Source organism: Lathyrus oleraceus, chromosome 4 (assembly GCF_024323335.1).
Source record: "Lathyrus oleraceus cultivar Zhongwan6 chromosome 4, CAAS_Psat_ZW6_1.0, whole genome shotgun sequence".
Taxonomy (NCBI): domain Eukaryota; kingdom Viridiplantae; phylum Streptophyta; class Magnoliopsida; order Fabales; family Fabaceae; genus Lathyrus; species Lathyrus oleraceus.
In genome coordinates, this window is record NC_066582.1 from 34,687,973 (window position 1) to 34,704,610 (window position 16,638).

General features: G+C 42.4%; 1 protein-coding gene across 1 annotated transcript in view; it reads right to left on the bottom strand.

Moving 5' to 3' along the window:
• LOC127135865 (uncharacterized) overlaps positions 1-15,379 on the bottom strand; it is a 52,454-nt gene extending 37,075 nt beyond the window's left edge. Inside the window, exon 1 of the mRNA XM_051062493.1 lies at positions 15,263-15,379. Within this exon, the coding sequence (XP_050918450.1) occupies positions 15,263-15,379 (117 nt within the window). The remainder of the gene's footprint in view (positions 1-15,262) is intronic.
• Positions 15,380-16,638: the final 1,259 nt, after the last annotated feature.

Genomic DNA, 16,638 nt, shown 5'->3' on the forward strand with positions numbered 1-16,638 from the left:
CCATGCCGCAGGTTGAAGTCATACTGTTCTGAAATTCGAAACCCGCAGCCGCTCGCTAGCACATCGCTAAGCGAGCATGTAGCGAGTATTCGCTAGGCCCTCGCTAGGCGAGGCAGAGGCGAACGGGACAGTCGCTAATATTTTGTTTGTTATGTCCTATGCGTCTCTGATCTATTCTATGTTAATTATACACTGTTTTGCCTGACATTCATACTGCTGTATTTTCTTTTGCGGTGTAATCTTCGATTACACCCCGATTTGGTATTCTAACCCGTTTGCTGAATTTTGCCAAGGTTCACATGTCCCAGGAAAAGATTGTCGTTAGGTCTTCCACTTTATTTGTGGGATACCCTTGTGGAGACTCACCCTAAATTACTTAATTAATTTTAATGTGTTAATTTTAATGTATTAATTTTAATGTATTAATTTTAATGTATTGATTTTAATATGGAGGCTCGTCCTAATTACCTAATTGACTTTACAATATTGCCTTTAAATAAGTGATCTTGGACCTCTCTTTGCTGCCCTACGGTATTACGGTATAACGGTCATGTCCCGCGAATGTAGGGATACACTTAGCAAAGACCCTTCGATTAAATCATCATAAAATAAATCATGGTCCCTCGGATGTTGCCTTCGAAAATACGATTTTGTCCCTCGATGACCCTTCGGTGTAGCCTACGGTTAAATGATGATCGTCCCTTCGAATGCTAAGGTATCCTTACAACTGTTGCCTTCAATGACCTATCGATGACCCTACGGTGACCCTTAAACATCCAAAGGGTAAGATTACTTACTTCTCAATAGTAAGGACAGTTTTACCCTCATAAGGATAGGAAACGTTCATAACGACCTTAGGAAGGTATAACTCTCAATTGCTGGATCATAACCTAAAACATTTTCCACCCCTCACACTTTACACTTTACAAATCCTAGAAAATCACCACTTGGTATACATTCATACTAGAATCATTACCGAGTTATATTTTTCTAAACCATTTTCAAAATCAAATGAGATAAATACTTTGTATACATTCATACGAGAATCATTACAAAGTTAAACTCTCTTTCAAACATTTTTTAAGCAATTCACCGACACTTTTCAGACAAAAATATAAGTGATCCAGTAATTAAGAGCCCATGGATAACCATGGATACAAAGGGTGCTAACACCTTCCCTTTGTATAATGTACCTCCCGAACCCAAAATCTATTGAGGTCTTTCCTGTTCTTTTCCACCTTTCCTTATTGGATAAAAGAAAAGTCGGTGGAGACTCTTGGTATCCGCGACATTGCGATAAAAAGCAAAACACCCCAAGTCAGTTCACCGTATGACAGAACTGGCGACTCTGCTGGGGATAACTTTAAAAAGAGGGGTTACCTTAAAAACAAGATCACTTATTTAAAATTGTCTGATTTACTTTTAAGGGATTGCTTGGGTATTCTTGAGTGAAAGATCCTACACCCGGATCTAGTGTACCTTAGGTAAGTAGCAATAGATCATCGCGACTATCCGGCGTATACTGGAATGGTTAAAATGATGGCTACGGTTAATGTGACACTTTGGATGTCCTGATGTTCCTCATGTTTACTTGAGGAAAAATTTGGCATCTGCGTGGTGTCATCAAAGCATTAACCAGACCTTTAGAACCCTAATTGACTCATCCTAGCCATTAGAAAGTAGTGAGATAACTGACTTCGGTTCCGACTGGGGTTGGTTGAGACTCGATACTACACTCTTTGAGATTGGACTTTAGGGAAGCTTCGGTCAACCACTTGGTGTTGCACTGAAGTGGACTTGAAGGAAGGTCAATGATTGGAGATCCTTTTAGAACCCGGTTACTATTCTAGGACAGGTTGAACCAACCAAACTTCAGTGGGGAGGGTACTTACCTATGGAACTCATGCAAGCCTTAAAACCTAGGAATGATGGTTGTGTGACTTGCTTGTGCTTGTTATTTATTTAACCTCATAACATCATAACATCATAACATCATGACATCATAACATTGTACTAACCATTTCAAGGACTTAGGGATTTAACTTTGCTCTGTTTTGTATGAAAAAAAAACAAAAAAAAAAAAAAAAAGTTTCCCTTTTCGGTAGTTTATGCAAAGTTAAATTCCAAAAGGCCTTGAAAACATTTCATGCATTGCATAGCATAACATAGCATAACAGGTACTCTAAAGGGATCAGTGTTCTCACGGTTTTCCTCCACACAGAAAAATGGACCTCGAACAAACTATCAAAGATCTCCATGCTCAGAATGCTCAACTCCAGGAGATGATCTTGAACTTATCCAGGGGGCAGGAGGAACTGAAAGCTCTCTTGCTCGAGAAAAAGAAAGACAAGAAAGCTGTGAGTTACATTAACCCGGGAAGAAGGCTTAAAGGACAGGCTGCGAGAATCAAAATCAGAATTCCGAAGGATCAAGAAGAGGAAACAAAGACAGATTCAGAAGATGAGAATGCTGATCCTTTCAACCCTGAGGATGACGATGAAGATTACGAGAATGAACAGTACTCTCCAAAAGATGGCAAGTACAAGTTGCTGGAAGAACGCATGCTAGCTATGGAACGTCAGAAGGCGCCCGGTCTGGATTTTGAAAGTTTGGGTCTAGTCTCCGATGTGATCATTCCTCGCAAATTCAAGGTCCCCGCTTTCACTCAGTATGATGGGGCATCTTGTCCTCAGATGCATCTGAGAGCTTACGTGAGAAAGATTCAGCCGTATACCACTAATAAGAAGCTCTGGATCCATTTCTTCCAAGAGAGTCTGTCTGGCACACAATTGGAGTGGTATTATCAGCTCGAGAGCTCTGACATCCACACATGGACTGATTTAGCAACTGCTTTCTATAAACAGTACCAGTATAATTCTGAACTAGCGCCTACTCGGCTACAGTTGCAGAATATGACTATGGGATCTAAAGAAAGTTTCAAAGAATATGCTCAAAAGTGGAGAGATTTGGCTGGCAGAGTCAAACCCCCTATGACTGATCGAGAATTAGTGGACATGTTCATGAGCACACTGACTGGCCCATTCTACAGCCATCTATTGAGGAGTTCCTCATTGGGTTTCACTGAACTTATATTAACAGGTGAACATGTTGAAAGTGGCATTCGAAGTGGGAAGATACAGGCGACTATCTTTGATCCTCCGGAGACTCCTAATGGCATCACTGCCCCTCTGCCTAATCATGACGAGACTGTCAATGCTGTGGAAGATACTGATAACGATTATGACTTGGATAGCTGGATTTTCCCAACAATTGGTGACGGACCCAATAATTGGAAGGCTGAAGACACTATCCCGATTTCCTTTAGTCAGGAGTAATTGTTATTGCTATTTTTGTGTTTCAAAGCATTGTGTCTATACCCGGGGCATAATAGCTAATTTTTCAAGGGTTTTGTCATTTCATAAGCATATTCATATTCAATAAATCAATGGACTTTTTGCACTCAAATATTGCGCTCTTTATCTTTCCTGTCATTTTTTTCAAAACAAGCTATGTTTTCTTGCACACACACACGTAACAGTTTTCAGATCCATATCCACTCTGGATCCTGTTGATAATAGTTCTGCTACTGTTCATTATGACTTTGAAAATCCGATCTACCAAGCCAAGGATGGAAGCGAGGAAGATTGTGAAGTCCCTGGTGAACTTGTCAGACTGGTACTACAAGAAGAAAAGACCATACAGCCGCAGGAGGAATCAATTGAAATTGCAATGGGTACTGAAATAGACAAGAAAGAAGTCAGAGGTTTCTTGGGGCACTCGAATTACATTGCCCGATTCATCCCACATTTGACTGCTACCTGCAAACCCATCTTCAAATTACCAAAAAAGAAAAATCAAGAGATGGTATGGAATGATGAATGACAAAATCAAGAAATATCTCCAAGAACCTCCAATTCTAATGCTACCAGTTGAAGGAAGACCTCTAATCATGTATTTGACCGTGTTAGAAAATTCAATAGGGTGTGCTGGGGCAACATGACGAGTCTGGTCGAAAAGAGCATGCCATACACTGCCATAGCAAAAGGTACCGACTGTGAAACAAGATACTCACAGCTCGAGAAAGCTTACTGTGCTTTGGCTTAGGCTGCTCGCCGACTAAGACAGTATATGTTGAATCATACCACTTTATTGATTTCTAAGATGGATTCTATCAAATATCTACTTGAGAAACCTGCTGTCTCCTGAGAGAGTTATCACTGATAATGGTACTAAACTGAACTCTACACGCAGTTCAAAATAAAGCACCATAACTCTTCTCCGTACCGGCCAAAGACGAACGGCGCCGTGGAGGCTGCTAACAATATCAAGAATATAACAGTAACATACAAAGACCGGCAGGAGATGTTACCTTTTGCTCTTCATGGTTACCGCACTTCGACAGGGGCAACCCCTTTCTCTTTAGTCTATGGAATGGAAGCCGTTTTACCAGTGGAAGTTCAGATTCCCTCTCTAAGAATTGCGAAAGATGCAGGCTTAGATGAGGATGAATGGATTCAAACTCGACTCGATCAGATAAATCTGATTGATGAAAAGAGACTTGCGGCTGTTTGTCATAGGCAGATATATCAGAAGCGCATGACCCAAGCATTTAACAAAAAGGTCAAGAGACAGGTGTACCAACTTGGCGCCTTGGTGGTCAAGCGTATCATTCTACCACAAGGTGATCCCAGAGGCAAATGGACTCCCACACACGAAGGGCCATTTGTAGTTAAGAAGGTATTCTCTGGTGGAGCCATGATGCTTGCTACAATGGATGGCGAAGAGTTCCCGCATCCTGTGAACGCTGACATAGTTAAAAAATACTACGCATAAAAGAGACCCGCTAGGTCGACGTACCTAGGCAAAAGTAAGGGCATCCCGGCGAACCAAAAGGGTTCGGGCAAAAATTAGGGATAAACATATAAAAACGTACACCCGGCAAGTCGAAAACCTGAAAAGGCGGCTTGGGCAAAAAAGGGTATCCTGGTGGACTGAAAACCTGAAAAGGCGGTCCAGGCAAAAATTAGGGATTAAAGCGTATGACTATGTCCCGTCCTCTGTCAGCTTCATCCAAGTTCAAGGGACTGAACAAGCCAATCACTTCTATCCGACAGCAGGAGATGAAATGCTTGAAGACATAATGACAGTGGTGGAATTAGAATCGATAGGACTTTTTCTGCATAGCTTTCTCTTTGTTTGCCTGACAATTTCCTCTTACCAGGATTTCTGTCTCCTTGTACACAAATTGCCTATTCATAGGCCCTCTTTCAAAATCAGTACAATTTCATTTCCAAAAAGATGCTTTTGTTTTACTTTCTCTGTTTTGTTTGCGTAAACATCCATTGATTTAACTTGAATTGATATATGCATTTGAATATGATCAATGTTTATCAAAATACATGCATAAAATAACAATGACAATTACTACACGACTTCAGGATCGAGGAGAAGGTCTAATCACGCCTCCCAATGAATCCGTTGCTAATTCTATTCCCCAGCTAAGCCAGTTATTCCCCAGAAGAACTTGGCATCACCAGACAGACTAGTCATCTCTTCCACCCCCAGCCAGGCTCTGTTGAGTGTTTCCATCGTCAGACAGAAATCAAGTATCCCCAGCCGAGACCGGGTCATCAATACCAATGTCTTCGACCAGCAGACTGAGATTTATTTCCCCAGTAAAGTCCCCTGGAGGAACGTTTCAGACACATAGTGCATTCATTACATCATTTCACATCACATACCTACATACAATTTTCGTTCCGCATCATATACATTACATCATTTCATAACATGCACATGTATACAATGCTCTCATTTATTCCAGACGCATAATTCACTCATTACATCATTTCACGGCACACGCATGCATCATGACATTGCATGAAACTAACTTTATTTTTCAGGCTGATTATCTTTCTGATCGCATTCAAGATTCGAATACAGCTCTCAGATATAATCCCTCTGACGAACGTTCTGACATCTTCCCAATGGTGGCATCTCTAAGCCCATCCCAGACATTTATTGCAAATACAGCATATACAAATACTATCAGATATAGCCTAGCGTACGGTTCATCCTGATTCAGCCCAGCATATGACTCCTTCCACTCAAATACGATCTAACGGACGATCCATTCTGATCTTCAACTATCCCAACACGGTCTAATGTACGACCCAGTTGGACCTTCACTTCTCAGGTACTGCCTAGCATACGGTCCATCCTGATTCATCTCAACACATGACTCCTTCAACTCAGATACGATCTAGCGTACGATCCATTCTGACCTTCAATAACTCAAAGACAGTCTAATGTACGACCAAGTTAGACCTTCAAGTCGGATTCTGCCCAGATACAGTCTAATGTACGACCAAGGTAGACCGTCAAGTCCTCGGACAACTCAGATAAGGTTTAATGTACGACCAAGTTAGACCTTTATCTCCTCAGATGATACCTTCGGACAGGTACATTTCTGAATGGTAGTCTGGTATACGACTACTCCCTTGCTCAGGTGCTACCTTCGGACAGGTACATTCCTGAATGGTAGTCTGGTATACGGCTACTCCCTTGCTCAGGTGCTACCTTCGGACAAGTACATTCCTGAATGGTAGTCTGGTATACGGCTACTCCCTTGCTCAGGTGCTACCTTCGAACAGGTACATTCCTGAATGGTAGTCTGGTATACGGCTACTCCCTTGCTCAGGTGCTACCTTCGGACAGGTACATTCCTGAATGGTAGTCTGGTATACGGCTACTCCCTTGCTCAGGTGCTACCTTCGGACAAGTACATTCCTGAATGGTAGTCTGGTATACGGCTACTCCCTTGCTCAGGTGCTACCTTCGGACAAGTACATTCCTGAATGGTAGTCTGGTATACGGCTACTCCCTTGCTCAGGTGCTACCTTCGGACAGGTACATTCCTGAATGGTAGTATGGTATACGACTACTCCCTTGCTCAGGTGCTACCTTCGGACAGGTACATTCCTGAATGGTAGTCTAGTATACGACTACTCCCCTGCTCAGGTGCTACCTTCGGACAGGTACATTCCTGAATGGTAGTTTAGTATACGACTACTCCCCTGCTCAGGTGCTACCTTCGGACAGGTACATTCCTGAATGGTAGTCTAGTATACGACTACTCCCTTGCTCAGATGCTACCTTCGGACAGGTACATTTCTGAATGGTAGTCTAGTATACGACTACTCCCTTGCTCAGATGCTACCTTCGGACAGGTACATTTCTGAATGGTAGTCTAGTATACGACTATTCCCTTACTCAGATGCTACCTTCGGACAGGTACATTTCTGAATGGTAGTCTGGTATACGGCTACTCCCTTACTCAGATGCTACCTTCGGACAGGTACATTTCTGAATGGTAGTCTGGTATACGACTACTCCCTCTTCAAGCAGATTCAGCCTAACGGACGGCTCATTCTGCAACTCAGAAACGATCTAGCGTACGATCCATTCTGATCTTTCATCCCCATCAAAGTCATCCGTCTAACGAACAGCTCACTCTGGTACTCAGATATGGTCCAGTATATGATCCATTCTGATCCCTTATCCCCAGCAGTATATAGCATACTCTGACTCCCCAGCGAAGTCAACAGCATGATGGATGATTCACTATACGGTCTAGCGTATGACCCGGTATGACATCCATGTCTTCAGACATCGTCTAACGTACGACACAATCTGGAAGCTCTCATCATCAAATTCTCTGGATGGCATCTTTAAGCCCATATCCATCAAGACTAACCTGTGATTAGCAAGAGCAAATTTTTGGGGCATTCTAGTGTTCAATAATCTTCCACCTCCAGACCACGAATGGCGTACACACCATTCTAACTCTCTCGGTTCAAGAATATTGAACAGGGGCAGCTGTCATACCCCAAAATTTGCCCATTAATATTTCAAGACATTTTTTCAAGGCATTCCTACTCATTTTTATGACACTGCTCTTAAAGGAACCAAGGCCCAGCTCACGAATGGCCCAATCCAGAAAATGGCCCAAACTGGCCTGTTCGCTACGCGCTCGCCTAGCGAACGTTCGCTACGCGTTCGCTACCAGCTCGCCTAGCGAGACTGACACACAACAAAAAATTTCGGGCTTCGTTCTGAGCCCATTAGGTCATGAAAAAGAGCATTATAAATACCAGCACTTCAGTAATGAAAGGGAGGAGGAAAAGAGGACGAAAAGAGGACGAAAAACAGAGGGAGACAGACGAAAACCCTGGCACAAAAACCTTGGAGGCTACTTTAGAAACCCTGAAGGCCGCTCCTCCGCTCCGAAGCTACCACCGCCCAACTCAATCCGGCTCGCCAATTCAAGGTTGCAATTCGATTGCAAACAGGTTTGCATTACTATTATCGCTTTATTTTCTTAATTTGCATGTGATACCGCTTTATGTTCTTAACTTGCATGTGATATTATAATTGAATTCATAAACATATTTGAGGTTTTGCATGTGAATTTAAGTGTGCCTGAATATTGTGAATGCTGAACCGTATAATTATGTGTTGGATGCCATAAGCCATGCCGCAGGTTGAAGTCATACTGTTCTGAAATTCGAAACCCGCAGCCGCTCGCTAGCACATCGCTAAGCGAGCATGTAGCGAGTATTCGCTAGGCCCTCGCTAGGCGAGGCAGAGGCGAACGGGACAGTCGCTAATATTTTGTTTGTTATGTCCTATGCGTCTCTGATCTATTCTATGTTAATTATGCACTGTTTTGCCTGACATTCATGCTGCTGTATTTTCTTTTGCGGTGTAATCTTCGATTACACCCCGATTTGGTATTCTAACCCGTTTGCTGAATTTTGCCAAGGTTCACATGTCCCAGGAAAAGATTGCCGTTAGGTCTTCCACTTTATTTGTGGGATACCCTTGTGGAGACTCACCCTAAATTACTTAATTAATTTTAATGTGTTAATTTTAATGTATTAATTTTAATGTATTAATTTTAATGTATTGATTTTAATATGGAGGCTCGTCCTAATTACCTAATTGACTTTAAAATATTGCCTTTAAATAAGTGATCTTGGACCTCTCTTTGCTGCCCTACGGTATTACGGTATAACGGTCATGTCCCGCGAATGTAGGGATACACTTAGCAAAGACCCTTCGATTAAATCATCATAAAATAAATCATGGTCCCTCGGATGTTGCCTTCGAAAATACGATTTTGTCCCTCGATGACCCTTCGGTGTAGCCTACGGTTAAATGATGATCGTCCCTTCGAATGCTAAGGTATCCTTACAACTGTTGCCTTCAATGACCTATCGATGACCCTACGGTGACCCTTAAACATCCAAAGGGTAAGATTACTTACTTCTCAATAGTAAGGACAGTTTTACCCTCATAAGGATAGGAAACGTTCATAACGACCTTAGGAAGGTATAACTCTCAATTGCTGGATCATAACCTAAAACATTTTCCACCCCTCACACTTTACACTTTACAAATCCTAGAAAATCACCACTTGGTATACATTCATACTAGAATCATTACCGAGTTATATTTTTCTAAACCATTTTCAAAATCAAATGAGATAAATACTTTGTATACATTCATACGAGAATCATTACAAAGTTAAACTCTCTTTCAAACATTTTTTAAGCAATTCATCGACACTTTTCAGACAAAAATATAAGTGATCCAGTAATTAAGAGCCCATGGATAACCATGGATACAAAGGGTGCTAACACCTTCCCTTTGTATAATGTACCTCCCGAACCCAAAATCTATTGAGGTCTTTCCTGTTCTTTTCCACCTTTCCTTATTGGATAAAAGAAAAGTCGGTGGCGACTCTTGCTATCCGCGACATTGCGATAAAAAGCAAAACACCCCAAGTCAGTTCACCGTATGACAATCCCTATTCTAACACTTACAACCCAGGTTGGAAGAATCATCCAAACTTCTCCTGGAAATATCAGAGAGGGAATGTTCCGCAACAAGGTACAAGGCAATATCATACCCAGTATCAACAACAACAGCAACAACAGGCACCTAAAAAGGCTGAATGGGAAATTGCCATTGAAAAGTTAGCAACCCACAACATACAATTTCAAGAAGAAACAAGGACTAATCAGAAAAACACCACGACCTCCATTAAAAATCTTGAAGTCCAAATGGGATAGATAGCATAACAGTTAGCTTCAAACTCTCAAGCCCCGGGTACCCTACCTAGTGGTACGGTGACAAATCCGCGGGAACATAACACTGTTAACACTGTCACAACCCGAAGTGGAAAGTCAACAGAAGAAAATGATATAGAAAAAGATGGATTGATAGAGGTGGATTTAGAAATCAAGGAAACAAAAAACCAAGATGAAGAAGTAATACCACCTCATGTCAAGGAGAAAGAGAAGGTTCCTAAACCAGTAATCAAACTCCCTTACCCTCCAAGACAGAAAAAGAAAGATCAACATGAAAAGAATTTTGAGAAATTCCTGGAAATGTTCAAAAGACTCGAAATCAACATCCCTTTTTCTGAAGCATTAGAACAAATGCCAATATATGCTAAGTTCATGAAAGACATCATTTCCAAGAAGCGTTCCACTGATATGGAATCGATCATCCTAACTGAAATATGCAATGCCATTCTCCAAGGCATGAAAATCCTAGTGAAAAAGAAAGACATGGGATCGGTTACTATTCCATGCACTATTGGTGATAGAAAATTCAAGAAGGGTCTGATTGACTTAGGAGCGAGTGTAAGCTTGATGCCACTGTCAATCTATAAAAAATTAGGCATCGACTCTGTTCAAGATACTCGAATGACACTTCAGTTTGCGGATCGCTCTGTGAGGCGACCCTATGGTATTGCAGAAGATGTTCTTGTAAAAATTGACAAGTTTGTCTTCCCAGTTGACTTCGTCATTCTGGAAATTCCGGAAGATGAGAAGATTCCTCTCATATTGGGCAGACCTTTATTGGAAACAGGACGGTGTATGATAGACATTGAGGAAGGAACTATGACCCTCAAGGTCTATGATGAAGAGTTAACAATAGATGTGAGGAACACAATGCAATACAAAGATGATATCAACACAAGCAACACTATAGAGATAATAGACCAAGTAATTGCTCAAGAAAATGAAAGGCATATACCCCAGTCACCACTAGAACGGGTCTTAAGCTTATCCATTTTTGAAAGTGATGAAGATGAAGCAAAGTCTGAGGTGCTCACTATGATGGAAAAACAACCTGAATGGATTAGATCTAGACCACACAGGTGGTAAGATTTAAGACCACCACCATCAGATGTCACTGAAGAACCAAAAATAGGGGTGAACCTGAAGCAGTTACCAACAAATCTGAAGTATGTATTTCTAGACACTAAAAAAAATGCCCAGCTATTATCAATGCTAATCTACAGAGTGTCCAAGAAGCAGAACTCATTCAAGTGCTAAAAAAATACAAAGGTGCAATCGGATGGGCAATTGAGGACTTGAAAGGTATAAGCCCTACCGTTTGCATGCACAAGATCTTAATGGAAGATGATCACAAACCGGTGGTGCAACCACAACGAAGACTTAACCCAACCATGAAAGAAGTGGTACGCAAAGAAGTTGTAAAACTCTTGGATGCGGGCCTAATCTACCCTATTTCCGATAGCTCTTAGGTAAGTACAGTCCATGTGGTACCAAAAAAAAGGGGCACGACGGTGATAAAAAATGAAAAGAATGAGTTGATTCCAACCCGAACTGTTACAGGTTGGAGAGTGTGCATCGATTACAGAAGACTAAACGTGGCAACACGGAAGGATCACTTCCCGTTACCATTCATTGATCAAATGCTGGAAAGGTTAGCCGGACACGATTACTATTGTTTCCTAGATGGTTACTCGGGGTACAACCAGATTGCTGTTGCCCCTGAAGACCAAGAGATGACTGCGTTCACATGCCTCTATGGTATTTTTGCTTATAGAAGAATTCCATTTGTATTGTGCAACGCACCAGCCACCTTTCAAAGGTGTATGACTTCAATCTTTGCTGACATGCTCGAGAAGCATATGAAAGTGTTTATGGATGACTTTTCGGTATTTGATTCTTCATTTGATAATTGTTTGATTAACTTGTCACTTGTGTTAGAAATACGCCAGCAAACAAATTTGATCCTGAATTGGGAAAAATGTCACTTCATGGTAGGGGAAGGAATAGTCTTGGGACACAAGATCTCCAACAAAGGTATCAAAGTGGACATAGCAAAAGTGGAGGTAATAGCAAATTTACCACCACCGTTAAATGAAAAAGGCATCCAAAGCTTCTTAGGACATGCGGGGTTCTACCGCAGGTTCATAAAAGATTTCTCCAAGATTGCCAAACCACTAACTAGTCTGCTGGTAAAAGATACACCGTTCTTATTTGACAAGGAGTGTAGGCAAGCCTTCAAGACCTTGAAAAAGGAGTTGGTGTCAGCCCCCATAGTTATTGCCCTCGACTGGTCTCTTCCTTTTGAGATAATGTGCGATGCGAGTGATAACATAGTAGGGGCAGTACTAGGGCAACACAAGGAGAAGCTCTTGCATGTGATCTATCATGCAAGCCACATATTAAACCCTGCTCAAATGAACTATGCAACCACAGAAAAAGAACTTCTAGCGGTAGTATACGCATTTAACAAGTTCAGATCCTATCTACTGGGATCAAAGGTAATTGTGTATACTGACCATGCTGCTTTAAAATATCTTTTTGCCAAACAGGAATCAAAGCCAAGGCTGCTGCGATGGATCCTACTACTACAAGAACTCGACCTGGAAATCAGAGACAAAAAGGGTAGTGAAAACACTATTGCTTATCACTTATCTCGGATGACCCCGATTCAAGAAACGGAAGAAACGCACCCCATCAAAGATGAGTTCACAGACGAACGTATCCTAGCCGTTACGTATATCCCATGGTTCGCCGATTACGCGAACTTTGTGGTAGGTGGACTAATACTTGATGACTTTGACTCTAACAGAAGAAAAAAGTTTTTGCATGATTGCAGGTTTTATGTGTGGGACAATCCATTCCTTTACAAAAAGGGATTAAATGGCCTGGTCAGGAGATGTGTTCCAGAGGAAGAGCAGAGGGACATCCTAAAAGCCTGCCATAACTCAGAATATGGAGGACATTTTAGCGGAGATAGAACCACGGAAAAAGTCCTCCAGTCGGGATTGTACTGGCCTACACTGTTCAAAGATGGACAAGTAGTGGTCAAAGAGTGCGACATATGTCAAAGAACAGGAAACATATCCAAAAGAAATAAGATGCCTCAGAATGCCATGTTAGAGGTCGAACTGTTCGATGTGTGGGGAATAGATTTTATGGGACCCTTCCCTCCATCCTTTGGAAAGCAATACATTCTGGTCGCGGTTGACTATGTGTTAAAATGGGTAGAAGCAGTAGCACTGCCCACGGATGATGCGAAAGTGGTAATCAATTTCCTCAAGAATTGTATCTTTGCAAGGTTTGGGGTACCAAGAGCACTGATTAGTGACGAAGGTACCCACTTCCTCAATAAGCTGATGGAGAACCTACTGCGGAAATACAATGTCAAGCATAAAATCTCCATACCATACCACCCCCAGACTAGTGGACAGGTTGAGGTATCAAATCGGCAGATCAAGCAAATCCTAGAAAAGACCGTTAGCGCCTCACGAAAAGATTGGTCAATCAAGCTCGATGATGCACTTTGGGCATACCGAACAACGTTCAAAACACCAATAGGTATGTCCCCGTATCAACTAGTCTATGGTAAAGCTTGTCATCTACCACTCGAACTTGAGCACAGGGAATTCTGCGCTACCAAATTCCTCAACTATGATCTTTCCAAAGAGGGTAAATCTCGGATCCTCCAATTACAAGAGCTGTAAGAATTCAGAAATCGAGCATATGAGAATGCCAAGATATACAAAGAGCAAACCAAAACATGACATGACAGGCGCATTCAGAAAAAAGAAATCCAGGAAGGACAACTCGTTTTATTATTTAACTCAAGGCTGAAACTATTCCCAGGGAAACTAAGGTCACGATGGTCGGGACCCTTTGTGATTCAAAAAGTATTTGCGGATGGAGCCGTTGAACTAAGAAATCCCGCAAATAGAGACATGTTCAAGGTAAATGGACAGAGAGTTAAACCGTACCTACAAGACCAGGAGGGTGGTCCAATCGATAAAATTCGTCTCACCTAAGCAGACGGAGGACCGTCGAGCCATGCGACGTTAAACAAAACGCTTCGTGGGAGGCAACCCACGCTTTTTATATTTAATCAGTTAAGTATGTTTGTAGGTTTAAACATGAGCTATACTAGGAGGAAACATCACGTCAACAAAAGTCTAAGTCATGCAAAAGAATGATCAACATGGCCAGAGATACCAGTAGTTAAACCGGAGAGAAAGCCAAAAAACAGCCAAAAGGGCAGGCTGACACGGCCACCCGTGTCAACTAACACGGGCCGTGTCAATAGGGTGCAAAAATCAGACAAAGAGGTGGAAAAACAGTGGCCTGACACGGCCACCCGTGTCAGCTGACACTGGCCGTATCAGGAGCACTGAAGGTGACAAGAATTTTTTGATCAACAGTAGCCTGACACGGGTCATGTTAGGAGCACTGAAGGCCATCCCCAACCGTGCTTAAAAACAGTAGCCTGACACGGCCACCCGTGTCAGCTGACACAGCTGTGTCAGGCAGGCGAAAATTTTGAATTTTTTTTAAAAATTTGAATTTTTTGTGGGACCCACCCAATTAATCCACCATTAACCATAACTTTTTCCCTTTAACCTTATCGTTATCAGATTTTTCATTACCCGCTCATCATTCTCTCTCATCACTCTTACTCTCTTTCTCTAAAAAACCTTCCAACCTCCATTAAAACTCAAAACCCCACCACCTAACACCTTCCATAACCTCCATTTCCACTCACCTATAGTCAAAACACCCTTCACTAATATTACCCCACTCGTCGTCCCCGTCCTAACCACGGTTTCTATTTTTGCAGGTCCAAAATGCCCCCGAGGAGAATTCTCACCGGAAAGCAACAACTCGCGGAAATGGCGAAGTCACGGAAGTGTCCGAGTCGGAATCCTAATCCACACAACATCGTGTTTGACAATCCGGAACAAGGAAGGAGATACCAAATTCACCGGAAGCGCAAACTCACGCCGACAAGGTACACGTGTGAGCAGACTCTGAACGCCCTAGGGCTCAAAATGGAGGTATACCGAATGTTCCATGTTTTAGGAATGCTAGAGTTCACGAGTCTGGAAGCGCCAACATACGAGCCCATTACTCTCGAATTCCTCAACACGTTGGAATTCTAGCTTGAAAAGTGGTGGATAGACACAACCAGGTATTATTTCGGCACTTTGCGTTTCCGGTTGTTTAATAATTATCATGAGCTGTCTGTTGAGGAGTTAGCAACAATAATCCGACTCCCTCTGTACGGACCAGGAGCGGTCCCAGATGGGTTCTCACCTAAGGATTTCTGGATTGCCATCACCGGGAGGACGAATTACACCTCTAAAGGTGCTAAGGCCTCGGGCATCCAGAATCCATGTTTCAGGTACGCTCAGAAGGGTTTAGCCTATATCCTGTTTGGAAGAGGCGATAACACAGGGGTATCTAGTCAGAGAGAGCTATTCTTTATGTACTCGATGGCTCAAAACAAAGCCATCAATGTAGCTGCCTTTGCAGCAGACTATATGGGTAGAGTCGGCCGAGCTGACTCCGGAGGCATATCCGTAGGGGGAATGATCACCCAAATCGCTGAGCATTTCGGGTATCAAGCTGTTTTACTCGAAGACACGCCAATTGCAGGTAAGACCAAAATTGACATGTCTGCTCTAATTTCACAAGGTATGATTGTTGTTGCCCCTACTTACTATTCTGTACTTATCCATAAGAGGTTTATTATCGCTCTGTCGGATTCGGACAAAGTTGCTATTACTGACTATGCTAATTGGTTGTATGTGAGCGCTGACCCCGACGCGGATGAAGGTCACGAAACTTACCATTTTACTGCAGGTGAGCAATTTATGGATGACCAGGTGGAAGGAACGAAAGCAAAAGAAGAAGATCCTTAAGCACCTCCTGAGCAGTTTGTACCACCACATCAGGAACCCACCCAACAGGAGGCGGGTTCATCATCCTGGTCCACTGACCAATGGAGTTGGGTACAAACCGAAATAGGTGACTTGAGGACGGAACGAAAACGACAAGGCATCGAGCAAGCCCGTCAGGGGGCAATGTTGGATGAGATGAGCAGCATGATGCGACGGTTGATGCTGCATTTCCCGCAACCACCTCCTCAGTAGGGTACTGTGAGTGCCCTCCTTCGCTCTTGTTCATAAACATTTGGGATAATGTTGAGTTTAAGTGTGGGGGAGATTTTATGTCTTTTATTGGTATTTTATTCTCAGTATTTGGTTATTTTGTTATTTTACTTTTGTGCATTCTAGATTTGATTTTTCTGTTTGAAGGTACATTATGCTGCAAGTGTGTCAAGTCTGTGTTGATAGGTTGGAAATAGTAATGATCACGATTGAGAGTGGATGAAAGGATCACGCCATTCACCATTGCTTGTTGGGAAGGATCTCCCCGGGAAGTTGACACTGCTGACAGTAAGATCGGACACAACGTATACAGCTTAACCAAC